This window comes from Stegodyphus dumicola, chromosome 4, assembly GCF_044657685.1.
Source record: "Stegodyphus dumicola isolate Sdum_Otavi_A_Nest chromosome 4, ASM4465768v1".
NCBI classification, from domain to species: domain Eukaryota; kingdom Metazoa; phylum Arthropoda; class Arachnida; order Araneae; family Eresidae; genus Stegodyphus; species Stegodyphus dumicola.
The window spans coordinates 107,846,786-107,859,908 of NC_140771.1; the positions used below are offsets into that span (position 1 = coordinate 107,846,786).

At 31.0% G+C, this 13,123-nt stretch overlaps 1 protein-coding gene across 1 annotated transcript in view; it reads right to left on the reverse strand.

Annotated features, from left to right (window-relative positions):
• The window catches only part of LOC118201722 (guanylate cyclase 32E-like), a 199,784-nt gene that overhangs the window by 60,712 nt on the left and 125,949 nt on the right, over positions 1-13,123 (reverse strand). The window contains exon 11 of the mRNA XM_085815325.1: positions 12,178-12,352. Within this exon, the coding sequence (XP_085671451.1) occupies positions 12,178-12,352 (175 nt within the window). The remainder of the gene's footprint in view (positions 1-12,177; positions 12,353-13,123) is intronic.

Consider the following 13,123-nt stretch of genomic DNA (forward strand, 5'->3'; position numbering starts at 1 on the left):
CTCCATATTCAAATATTTCCTTACAATTTTTATAATACTTGTTTTATTCCTCGATCATAAGAGATCATCTACAGTTTTTACTCAGAAATTTCCATTCACAACTTTACAGTTTAATACCATTTATATCTAAATGCATTTCTTTCTCATATAGTTTTATGGTCTTCAAAGTTTCTAACATCATGTTTAGTTTTAAATCCCGATTACCTTTAAGTGTGTTGATAATTTTCATTTCTAATTTTACAACCACGTTCAGTGTTTCATCCACACATACCAAAATATTTCTTACATTTTCTGATATTTAGTCTATGTCATATTTCAGTACTTCAAATGAATTTACACTGCTCACACTATTATTTTTTCATGTTTTAGAGACACTAATTATACTAATTTTACTATTTTTCCTGCACTAATTGCATCTATGTCAGCACTCATGATAAACCAGCAACTGTTTTGCATCACATGCATAAAGAAATTCTTAAAACCAACTTTTTCAATATCGTACTCAAATTACTGTTTTCCAGATGGGAATTACCAGTATTCTTTGGTTTTCCTCTGTTACATCTTTTTAAATTTTAATATCTTACTTTTAATTCTAACATACATCTTTTAAACAGTTTTTTCTTTTAATGATAGCCTTACCTTATTTGTTCAAATTAATTCTTTCATTCACCTTCTTTACTACCTTTCAGTACCTTCATAATTCACTATGCAAACGCAATGTCTTTTACTGACATTCTGTTTAATAATACCACAAGTTTCCTTAATTGACAAAAAGCGAATTATTTCTCATTTCAAAATAGAACTACTATATTTTTGCACAAACATTACCTTTATCCATTCAAGCCACCCCTTAACCTGTAACTGACGTAGCGATAGAAAAGGAGATTCTTATCATATGTTCTTTCGACATTTGAGGTTTCTAGAACTTCTTTGACAAGTATATCAATACCATCAGAAAATATACTTAACACTTTTACCCAGTTTAAAGGCAACATACTGTTATAAGAATGGTTTTAGTTAAATTTATAACACAAATAAACGCATTTTGTGCTAAGTAGGCATAAACATTTAGATTCATAATATTTCTTTTTAATCCGATGTAAGACTTGAATTTCATTCATGATACGGATTGTCTCTTGATTTTCTTTTTGTTTACCTTACACTAATAGAAAATTTTTATTTTACAAGTTCAGCTTTTAATGAAATAGAAATAAAAACTACGATACACCTGCTGTTTTTAAGAAAAGGAACTTTGATATATTTCTGGAAATGTAAATGCTTTTAGAGTTTTCTTTCAATAACGTTGATTTTCATTACTTTACTAACTTCAATAATTCTCTTATTAGCTAATATGAATGAAAGAAGATTGTCAAAAATGTGACACAGTATAATTCTTACGAACATATGTACCTTTACCAGCATACAGATATTACCGATTGAAATGAAGAAAGATACAGATATTTTACTCCAATCTACATTAAATTAAAAAAAAATATTTAAACTTTCATACATTCCAAAGAATAAACGAAAACTCAATAGATATTGTCATGTTTGTATATATGAGATAAAAGTTTTATGAATGGTATTTAAAGTAATGCTTAGAACTTCATAAAAGCGAACATTCACTATGTTAATACACATATCATCAGTTATTTACATTAATCAATGCAATATTAATCATTACATGTACTATATGCATATATATTTAAAGTTTAATTGCCTTACAATTGAATAATTAACTATTGACAGAAAGAGGTTCATATCTTACACTATTTAATTCACATGGAACAAATTTTTCCATCAACCACATTGAACCAAGTTTATTAAATTCGCCAAAGCTCTTTTATTTCTGCATTTTCACACTCACGACACATTTTAAATGTAATTATTGATTACCATTTCAAACACCGATATCATAACTCAGTGTTAACTCAGTGTAACTACATCATAACTCATTTTTTCCCTACTAACTACAATTTTATATATTCAAGAAGTACATCTAAGACATGATCATTTTCTATGTTCTAGCAAATCGATTCAATTGCGAACATACTATTAAGACTTGCGATTTTAGAAGACTTGCATGTATTAACGATGTCAACGTTTCTTCGTTTTTATAAGATTCACATCAAATCATGTCGCATTCGAATGTGGTGTAAGAGATCACTTTTTCTTTTAAACACTTGTAAACAATGGATGCAATTTATAAGAAGACAAGTATCATGCTGTTTCAAAACATCATCATCAGCATATTTCTGTTTCTTTTGACACCGGCAAAATTTAAAAAAAAAAAAAAAAAAGGTTCGTGAGATTTTCTTCAAATTCTGTTTTACTTGAAAAAATGTCCGAACATTCCATACGATGTAAAGATTCATATTGTTTTAAATTCTTATGCTCACTAAATATTTTTTATCACGATTTACTCTTAAAAGTAACTTTATAAGTTTTCATATCCTTTTTACATGAAAAGAACTTGTGATTATTCAATACAAAATTCTAAGACGAGAAGCTTCGCGACTTTTCAAACTACAAACTTAAATTTCTTAGGACATACACTACATCTGATGTTTCTTTCATGAGATTTCAAATATCTCTATCTTAATTTTAAATCAAACATATATATCAAATATCAGTAAATGGATATTGTTGTTAATTTGATATTAACTAATGAAAGAAAATTCTAAGTATATTTTATGTATAATACAGAAACTTGTTCTTTGGAAATAAATAAATGTATTTAAATAGAAAAGCTTCTTGGTGAAATGAATGTATTTTTATTTTTTATAACAATTTTTTTAAGTATTGTATGTTTACAGTGCAGTATATGCTTCAAGTGATTCACTCGTGTTGAAAATTTAAGAGTTTATGAAGCGATTATTCGCTGAACTTATGTGATATATTTGTAAGGTTTCTTGAATAAGAGTAATCTGAAGAGATATTTGAAATCTCATGAAAGAAACATCAGATGTAGTGTATGTCCTAAGAAATTTAAGTTTGTAGTTTGAAAAGTCGCGAAGCTTCTCGTCTTAGAATTTTGTATTGAATAATCACAAGTTCTTTTCATGTAAAAAGGATATGAAAACTTATAAAGTTACTTTTAAGAGTAAATCGTGATAAAAAATATTTAGTGAGCATAAGAATTTAAAACAATATGAATCTTTACATCGTATGGAATGTTCGGACATTTTTTCAAGTAAAACAGAATTTGAAGAAAATCTCACGAACCTTTTTTTTTTTTTTTTTTAAATTTTGCCGGTGTCAAAAGAAACAGAAATATGCTGATGATGATGTTTTGAAACAGCATGATACTTGTCTTCTTATAAATTGCATCCATTGTTTACAAGTGTTTAAAAGAAAAAGTGATCTCTTACACCACATTCGAATGCGACATGATTTGATGTGAATCTTATAAAAACGAAGAAACGTTGACATCGTTAATACATGCAAGTCTTCTAAAATCGCAAGTCTTAATAGTATGTTCGCAATTGAATCGATTTGCTAGAACATAGAAAATGATCATGTCTTAGATGTACTTCTTGAATATATAAAATTGTAGTTAGTAGGGAAAAAATGAGTTATGATGTAGTTACACTGAGTTAACACTGAGTTATGATATCGGTGTTTGAAATGGTAATCAATAATTACATTTAAAATGTGTCGTGAGTGTGAAAATGCAGAAATAAAAGAGCTTTGGCGAATTTAATAAACTTGGTTCAATGTGGTTGATGGAAAAATTTGTTCCATGTGAATTAAATAGTGTAAGATATGAACCTCTTTCTGTCAATAGTTAATTATTCAATTGTAAGGCAATTAAACTTTAAATATATATGCATATAGTACATGTAATGATTAATATTGCATTGATTAATGTAAATAACTGATGATATGTGTATTAACATAGTGAATGTTCGCTTTTATGAAGTTCTAAGCATTACTTTAAATACCATTCATAAAACTTTTATCTCATATATACAAACATGACAATATCTATTGAGTTTTCGTTTATTCTTTGGAATGTATGAAAGTTTAAATATTTTTTTTTAATTTAATGTAGATTGGAGTAAAATATCTGTATCTTTCTTCATTTCAATCGGTAATATCTGTATGCTGGTAAAGGTACATATGTTCGTAAGAATTATACTGTGTCACATTTTTGACAATCTTCTTTCATTCATATTAGCTAATAAGAGAATTATTGAAGTTAGTAAAGTAATGAAAATCAACGTTATTGAAAGAAAACTCTAAAAGCATTTACATTTCCAGAAATATATCAAAGTTCCTTTTCTTAAAAACAGCAGGTGTATCGTAGTTTTTATTTCTATTTCATTAAAAGCTGAACTTGTAAAATAAAAATTTTCTATTAGTGTAAGGTAAACAAAAAGAAAATCAAGAGACAATCCGTATCATGAATGAAATTCAAGTCTTACATCGGATTAAAAAGAAATATTATGAATCTAAATGTTTATGCCTATTTAGCACAAAATGCGTTTATTTGTGTTATAAATTTAACTAAAACCATTCTTATAACAGTATGTTGCCTTTAAACTGGGTAAAAGTGTTAAGTATATTTTCTGATGGTATTGATATACTTGTCAAAGAAGTTCTAGAAACCTCAAATGTCGAAAGAGCATATGATAAGAATCTCCTTTCCTATCGCTACGTCAGTTACAGGTTAAGGGGTGGCTTGAATGGATAAAGGTTATGTTTGTGCAAAAATATAGTAGTTCTATTTTGAAATGAGAAATAATTCGCTTTTTGTCAATTAAGGAAACTTGTGGTATTATTAAACAGAATGTCAGTGAAAGACATTGCGTTTGCATAGTGAATTATGAAGGTACTGAAAGGTAGTAAAGAAGGTGAATGAAAGAATTAATTTGAACAAATAAGGTAAGGCTATCATTAAAAGAAAAAACTGTTTAAAAGATGTATGTTAGAATTAAAAGTAAGATGTTAAAATTTAAAAAGATGTAACAGAGTAAAACCAAAGAATACTGGTAATTCCCATCTGGAAAACAGTAATTTGAGTACGATATTGAAAAAGTTGGTTTTAAGAATTTCTTTATGCATGTGATGCAAAACAGTTGCTGGTTTATCATGAGTGCTGACATAGATGCAATTAGTGCAGGAAAAATAGTAAAATTAGTATAATTAGTGTCTCTAAAACATGAAAAAATAATAGTGTGAGCAGTGTAAATTCATTTGAAGTACTGAAATATGACATAGACTAAATATCAGAAAATGTAAGAAATATTTTGGTATGTGTGGATGAAACACTGAACGTGGTTGTAAAATTAGAAATGAAAATTATCAACACACTTAAAGGTAATCGGGATTTAAAACTAAACATGATGTTAGAAACTTTGAAGACCATAAAACTATATGAGAAAGAAATGCATTTAGATATAAATGGTATTAAACTGTAAAGTTGTGAATGGAAATTTCTGAGTAAAACCTGTAGATGATCTATTATGATCGAGGAATAAAACAAGTATTATAAAAATTGTAAGGAAATATTTGAATATGGAGTAAATGAAAACAATTTATATCGTCAAAATGAATAAAAAGGGATAAAATGTTGGAATTACGAGTGATGAGACGGAAATAAAAACATTATAATAAATAAGTTAAACTAGAATTAAGAAATATAAACACAGAAGGGAAATCGTGAACGTAAAAAAAGCAATTAAGAGTTATAGACTTAAGTTTTTAAAAAAATATTGTTGAACATGTGAAAGAAATTAGAAATTCTGTAGGAAATTTAGCAAAAGAACTAAGATCATGAAAAATAAACGTTTCTTTTTAAATTCAATTTCATACCACTAAGTTAAAGTGTGTATAGAATACTAGAATGGTTTAAAAAAAGTAAATGAAGTTAAAATTCAGAATATATTGAACATTATAACGTTAAAATAAGTGTGAAATTGCATCTAAAATTAAGTAATGTAACAAATAAACAGCACGTGCGGGAACGTTTGTGAAATATAACATATAAGTTAAAAATCAGGGTATGCTGAAATTTATGAAAGGTGGGAAAAAAAATAGTATGTGGAAATTAAATAAAATATTACAAATTAGAAACGTTAAGTATTAAAAAAAATATGACAGTAAATGAATATGTTATTATGAACAGAAAACCTAAGAAATAAGTTAAAGTTTCATGGAAAACTAGAAAGGATAAAAGTATCAGAATAAAATTGAGTAACAAAAACAAATTATCTTGTAGTTTCATTTTCATGACATGATGAACTATCATTAAAGGAAAGTCTTTTTTATATTTGTTTCTTTTACATTGTTTTCAGAGTCGCGCATTGAATAATTTTAACACCAGACTTAAAAAATATATATCTAAAACATATAAATCCCTTTTTCATTAATAGAGGGCAGCATCGCTATATCATCAAAATTAAGATGCAGAAAATATTTCCCGTTGCCAATATAAAAAAACTAACTTTAAATGAAAAGCAGGAGGTCTACAACTCAATCAGCAATCTACCAACACCTCAACTCCACTCGTGACCACGGCTCCTAGTGTGATGACGTTGCCTTTGGCCCCGCCCACTGTGATGTCATTGACCACGCCCCCTGACCCACTTACCCACCTGTCGCAGAACGCCCATTTTCTATCTACTTACGTTACATCCGGTCCAGGAACTTCAATAAGTAACAATCGCTACAGCGAACCTTCACGTGCCACTAAGACAAAACTCTTAGTTGGTTCAAGGGAATCGAAAAGTTCCTGCAGGTTCGGAAACATATAACTGGGAGACCTTTAAGACCGCTCTCCTAAAAGCGTTCTCAGTCGTCAATGACCGAGCAAAGTTCGAGCTCTTCAGTAAGTACTAGGCAAAGAAGGAAGAATTAACGGACGTCATTTTTTCATACAGATGAGCAGGAAAAAAGTCATCGTTCATACTTTCAACAAATAATTTCAACAAAGTGCGTGAACCACATTTTCCGCTATTATGGCTTAGAACAAAAATGGCAAATTCAAGAAGCGCCAATATGTTCATTCACGTATATCCTACGAAATTTTGAATAAAAAACTCTAAGTTTTTGCAGGTATGCTTAGAAATACATCTACTTTAGCATAATTGTAAAAATGTTACAGGCTATAATCCAAAAGGTTTTTGAAAAATTTATAAAAACTATTTACAAATACAAATTTTAATAATAAATAAAAGAAATGGGCGAATTTTGTTTTCAATGAACCTAAATTTCGAAATGGGAAAGACTGAATAAAATAAATTTAATAAAAAATACATGTTAATAAATATATATCAAATTCAATTAATATTTATGAGCTAAAATTTTGAGAGCTAATTTTTTAAAAACTACCCGCGCGACTTTTACAAAACTTGGCAGTTTAGCATAGTTTAGTAGGCTTGTCGAAAAATTGGCTTGTCATATAAAAAAAAGTCCGATTTTGTGTCAAAATACCTATGTTAGAGCAGTGCTATACATAATTCTAACACGTATCCTAAGTCGCGCTTTCGAGATATGAAAAACGCAAGTTGAATTTCGTCAATTGGCCCAGTAGAACGGGAGGTATAGAACTGTCCTTCTTTTTTATGCGCAGCGTACCTACCACTGCATTATTTCACATTGGGGCGCATTGAATTAAACGCACGTCATGAAAGGAAACCTTCGTGACGAATGGTCTGTTAAGAATAAGATTAATGAAGAGTAGAATATTATTAGATATACTATATTAATTTTGAAAATAATTGACTCCCGTGACACTATCATTACAGAGCTGAAAGCGGACTCCAAGTTCGAGAATATATACGAGTATTTGGAAGACTCCAATAATTTTGAGCATGTGGTCACTACGGCAATAAGAGACTGTTCAGCGCACTATGAAATCATTGATAAATTACTATTTTGCACAAAAATAACAAATGACAATCAAGAATACAGGCCAGTGATCCCAGCGAATCTGCGTTTAAATATTCTGTAAGAGTTATATGATTTGCTAATTTCGGCTACCTCGGTGTCAGAAAAACAGTGCAAAGGGTCAGCAAAGTGGCTTATTTTCCGCAATTAGAGAAAGTCGTAACAGCGTATGCCCATATGTGGCAATTATTTAATTATGTAAATTATAACCCAGCCGGGTACGTAAATAATATTAAAACTACTTTTCCCAACGAGTTAGTGAGGATCGATTTGTTGGTTCCTTATACCCGAAGCTGACTAAATAATCATGGATTACTTTTAGCTACTGTAGATCAATTTTTCAAAACGTGTGGAAAGAGTTCCTCTTAAAACAGCGTATGCAAAAATCGTGTCTTATTTTTAAATAAACACATCTTAAAGTACAGAGTCCCGTTAAAAGTAATATCCGATAATGGTAAGCAATTTGTCAGTTATTTGAAAAATCTCTGCACAGGACTTGTCATACTCCATCTGACAATGGTATTATATAGGAAGCAATCGAATATAGTAGAACGTGTGAACAAAAATGTTGGTAAAATTATTCAGAGATACGTAAAGAATTATCATGACCGTTGGAACAGTTGTATCAACGAATTAGTTTTTGGGCTGAGAATGGCGAAACATGACACTACGAAGACAAAAAAGACTCCTGCGGAACTCTTTTTAGAGAGGAAAATTTTAACTCTCTTAGATAAACTCTTTTATTGCAGCAAAGGGAAACAGAGTTTGAAATGAAAGACGATGGTCGACGAAGCAATTAAAAGTTCACATTCAACCAGAGAGAGAAACAAAAAATATATTATGATAAAAATAGACAGCAGGGGAATGCACTGTAGGTCAAAAAATTGAAGCTCAAGTCCTGAACGTAGAGTTGGAAAGTTGGAGGCCAGGTTCGAAGAAAATTATTATAGAAATGATAAAATATGCAACTTTATATTTAAAGGGCACTTATGGACAGATAAACGGTGGCTAACATTGACCAAGTGAAACCGCATTATCACAGATCCCATTTTCAAGTATTACAAGATCTTTTTCAGAAGCCTGGAAGCGAGCCAAGAAGTTGTACCGTTAAAACTTCGCAGACAATCGCCCCTGCAGAGAAAAGAAGCGCGAAAGCTTAAGGCCCAAAGAAAGTCAAACGGGACACAAAGTTTCTGAGCCACGGAAAAAAGAGAAAATCCTACCTACGAAGACCGGAAGTTCAGCAAATGAATTCTCCCACTGCACCAGTGTCCAGGCCCACAGGGAAGAGTTCCACTGAAGGCATCTAGTAGGCAAGCAAAGGTAGCTTCACCACAACAGGTTCAGAGAGCAACAAAGAATGCTTCATCGACGGCCAGCGAATACCGAAGAAGGCGCCAAGCGAGGTCAATCAAGATCCAGCACGAAGAAATGTGAGTTGGAAACGGCCAGCGGAGTCTGCTTTTTTCTCCTCAAGCGGTAGGTACCAGATCCAAAGGCGAAGACAGCCCTTCACCCAGTCAAGCGGAAACCGGATTTCCGGAATCCACAACCAGAAAAGAAGTCTAGTCGGTTCATCGCGAAAAGAATGAAGAGGAAATCTCCTTTGCAAGCCGAAAGACGGCCTGAAAGAAGGTTAAAACTCCAGAATCGAATTTTTTTTCCCGACGTGGGAGCAGATTCTACAGAAACGGGTGGATCAATACAAGGGAAAAGATAAGCGAAAATTTTATTTTTTCTTTTGAATTGAAGTTTAGTTTATATCATTTTGGACAAAGATGCTAAAATACGTTTTTCTCAAGCGAGAACATTTGTTATAAGTTGCTAAAAGCAAAAAAGTTAATTTATTTCATAAATTCGCGATAAAGTATTGTGAAAATATCTTTAGTTGGAAAGACTCAAAATTTACGATTCAAATTATTGAAAATTAATGGTTTGGAAAATTATTGTAAAGTATGTACAACAACCATGTAGGTTTGAAGTAAAGTGAATCTGCGAACTTTTATTATGCTAAATGTGTAAAATTATTTTGTGTTAAAAGTAAATTTTATATGTTGAATGTAAAAGTGCTTGAAAGTTAAACTCTGTTTAAATGAAATACTTGAAAGAAAGTTAAATATGGAATGAGTTAAAATTATACTGTTCAGTTACACGAAAATTTAGGACATTTTCGCGCCTACAGTAATGATAATAAGTACACTAGGTACAGTAATGATAATAAGTACACTAGGTACAGTAATTATAATAAGTACACTAGGTACAGTAATGATAATAAGGTGTACTTTTAGGTCTGAGATTTCAAGTTTTATTTAACGTTCAGGAAGTTGGTTAGGTGGAAGTGTTGATCATTTCCACATAACATTTATACGCTCATCCCACTTACAGAACAAAAGTCTGGAGAGCATTGGTGAAATGAGTTAAAAGTATGAGTGGATGAAATTGATTTGAGGGTCAAATAAAAGCGATGAAATATAAATTGTAATGAAAACTGTAACAATGTATCTCTGTGTATAGAGTACTAATACTTTATCCTTCCAGGTTTAGTGGAAGGACAAGATAATTGTCATGTTGATTCAAGACGTACAGGAATGATGTATGTAGTTCCATACTGCAGAATGAAAAAAAAATGTAAAAGTAATTTTCTTTATCTTAGGTTTAGATTACTTTGTAAGGTTGTCCCTGAAAGGAGGTTAAACTTGGTTCTCGGAAGTACATTTGAGATTGAATAATCTAAAATTTAAAGATTTTACAAAGTAAAGTTAAACGAAGTTTTGTTAGAATTTAAATCTCTCAACAAGATCGTCGTGAGACCTTTTCGTTTGAGCAGTTAAATTCTGGTGGTGAAAGATGAAGAGGTTACTTTAAGTTTCTAACAGTTATTTTAAGTTTAAATATGCTTTACTGTCTAATATCGTTTCCTTATTCCCTACCAGAATGAGATTTTAGTATTGCATTTTAAACAACTCAGGTATAGTATACAGTCAGGTATATTTTAGTATTGTATTTTAAACAAGTAAAAATATTATATGTATAATTCAGATTAAGGAAATCATTTAAACAAACTTTAATATTTTTGTATTTAAAAGGAAAAAAGAAACAAGTGTTAATTAAAAGGCTTGTTAATTTCTGATGATAAGTGCCCGAAACAATAATCTTTTTAAAAAGCTGGTGATTTTTGCTTGGGACAATAACTAACGTAACTCTAAGACATATCGCGGTAAAGACTGCAGAGTTTGTCAAAGCCTCTCATAAAGTGTCCTCTTCTTTCTTCATATGGGTGAATCTCCACTGCAAAATCAGATAGTTTCTGTGCACTTTTTTAACAACTCTTTGCCTATTTCTAAGTTAAAGGCCCTTAACTTTTCACTCTGGAAATCCTTTAAAATTATTGATAACTTCTGCACAGAGCTAATACGAGCAAGCATGCAGTGTTGAAGAAGGAAAGTTGAAGAACCGCGAATGCATGAAATTCTAGAGAGCTGAAGAAAATTAAATGGAAACAATTAAGACTGGGCGTATATGTGAAATTGTGCTATGCAATTCCGCGCTCGGCAAGGGCTTACCGTATTCCACCGAAGAAATACCTTAACACATTAAGCGCGATGCCAGTCACCGGAGGAATGTTTTATTTTTGTTCGGACCGTGTTAGTCCCCCGTCTGACAGTATACAATTCAAAAATTTATATTCTTCTATAATATCTATTTTATATAAAATTCTACTTTATATAAAAATATTTAAGGCCGCTGGTACAGGTATAGGTTGAAGCAAGACTAGCAGCTGTGCATCTATGCAGGTACATTAGATATTTCCGGCTTTGCTAACTCCTAACCTTCCGCCTCAGTTTGGAACTCTAAGGGAGAGCACCATGGAGTGGTGATCCGCGAGTTTCCTACCCGGTCTTCCCCTATCAATAGCTATAGAGAGATTTCGGATTGTCGTATATTTTGTACCACACAAACATTATACGCTTACAAACATTCATGCCTTCTTGGAGATTCGATCTTCTTTACACTAGGCCCTGAGATCGAATCTCCAGGTTATAACGACAGTCATCGTTATTAACCACTGTCACTTTTGGATGGCCCGCCGTCAGGATACTGGTGAAATTGAATATCGTGGTCTAAACGGGCTAAACGGAAAGTTAGAAGCTTAATATAATAAAAACGCATGTCCAAGAAATAGTAATCTGAGGAAAGAAAGTCATATAGTAATAGCGTACAGATACAGTCATAATGGGAAACAGTAGGGAACTAAATAAAAACCTATTTATTAATTGCACTAACTTTCACACTGTTTTTCAAAGTCGATCTCTTCGTCTTCATTCGGTTCTGCACCAACTTTCAGCTCATGAAGTCCAAAATCAGTAATCTTGACTACCCAACGACTGTCTACCAAGCAGTTTGAAGATTTTAGGTTTCCATGGGAACGAAGAGCACTTTCGTGGAGATAATTCATGCCCTAAATGAAAACGTTAGATCTTAATCAGCATTTAAATTGATAAATAAATTTGCAATTCATTATATTATGCAAATGCATAGCAACTTTAAAAATGAATAAGCGTTGTGTTAAAACTAATTTCAATGTAAACGAGATTATTTGTGTTTCGAAGGAAAGGGAGTCCCTCATATTAAGTGGAACTACTTTTACTATTCAAAAGGAAAGACTTTTTTGCTCTTGGGGAGATTACCACATTTTTCTGCAAAAAATAAAAGAATAAAATGATAATGCTGATCATCAGGAAGATATTGTATGAAATATAGATTATATATAAATAATGTGATTTTTAGGTGACAGAAACGTAGTAAATCAACTGTGCTGTAGCTTGGAATCGAACCATAAATATGCTAATCATTATATTACTAGAGCAGCGATTCTCAACCAGTGGTACGTGTACGACTGGTAATGAAATGTAGTTACAATTAGTTTATATGAAAAAAAAGTAAAGAATTTCTGACTAAGTAAAATACTTGTTTAAATTAAAATGGTAATATTATATAGGCATGCATTAGTGTTTTAATATTAATTCATATTCACAATTCTTAACTGATAAATTGCCTTTATAAAATGTTAAGCATGAAAATTATTTTTTACGTATTTATAATATTTTATATATCAAAACGGTAAAGCATTTAATAAATTTGCGTTTCAGGCATAAGGTTGTGCGTTACTCCATTACTTTTTCTGTAAGTGAATCATAAATAAAAATAAATGGTGTTAGAAGGATTTAAT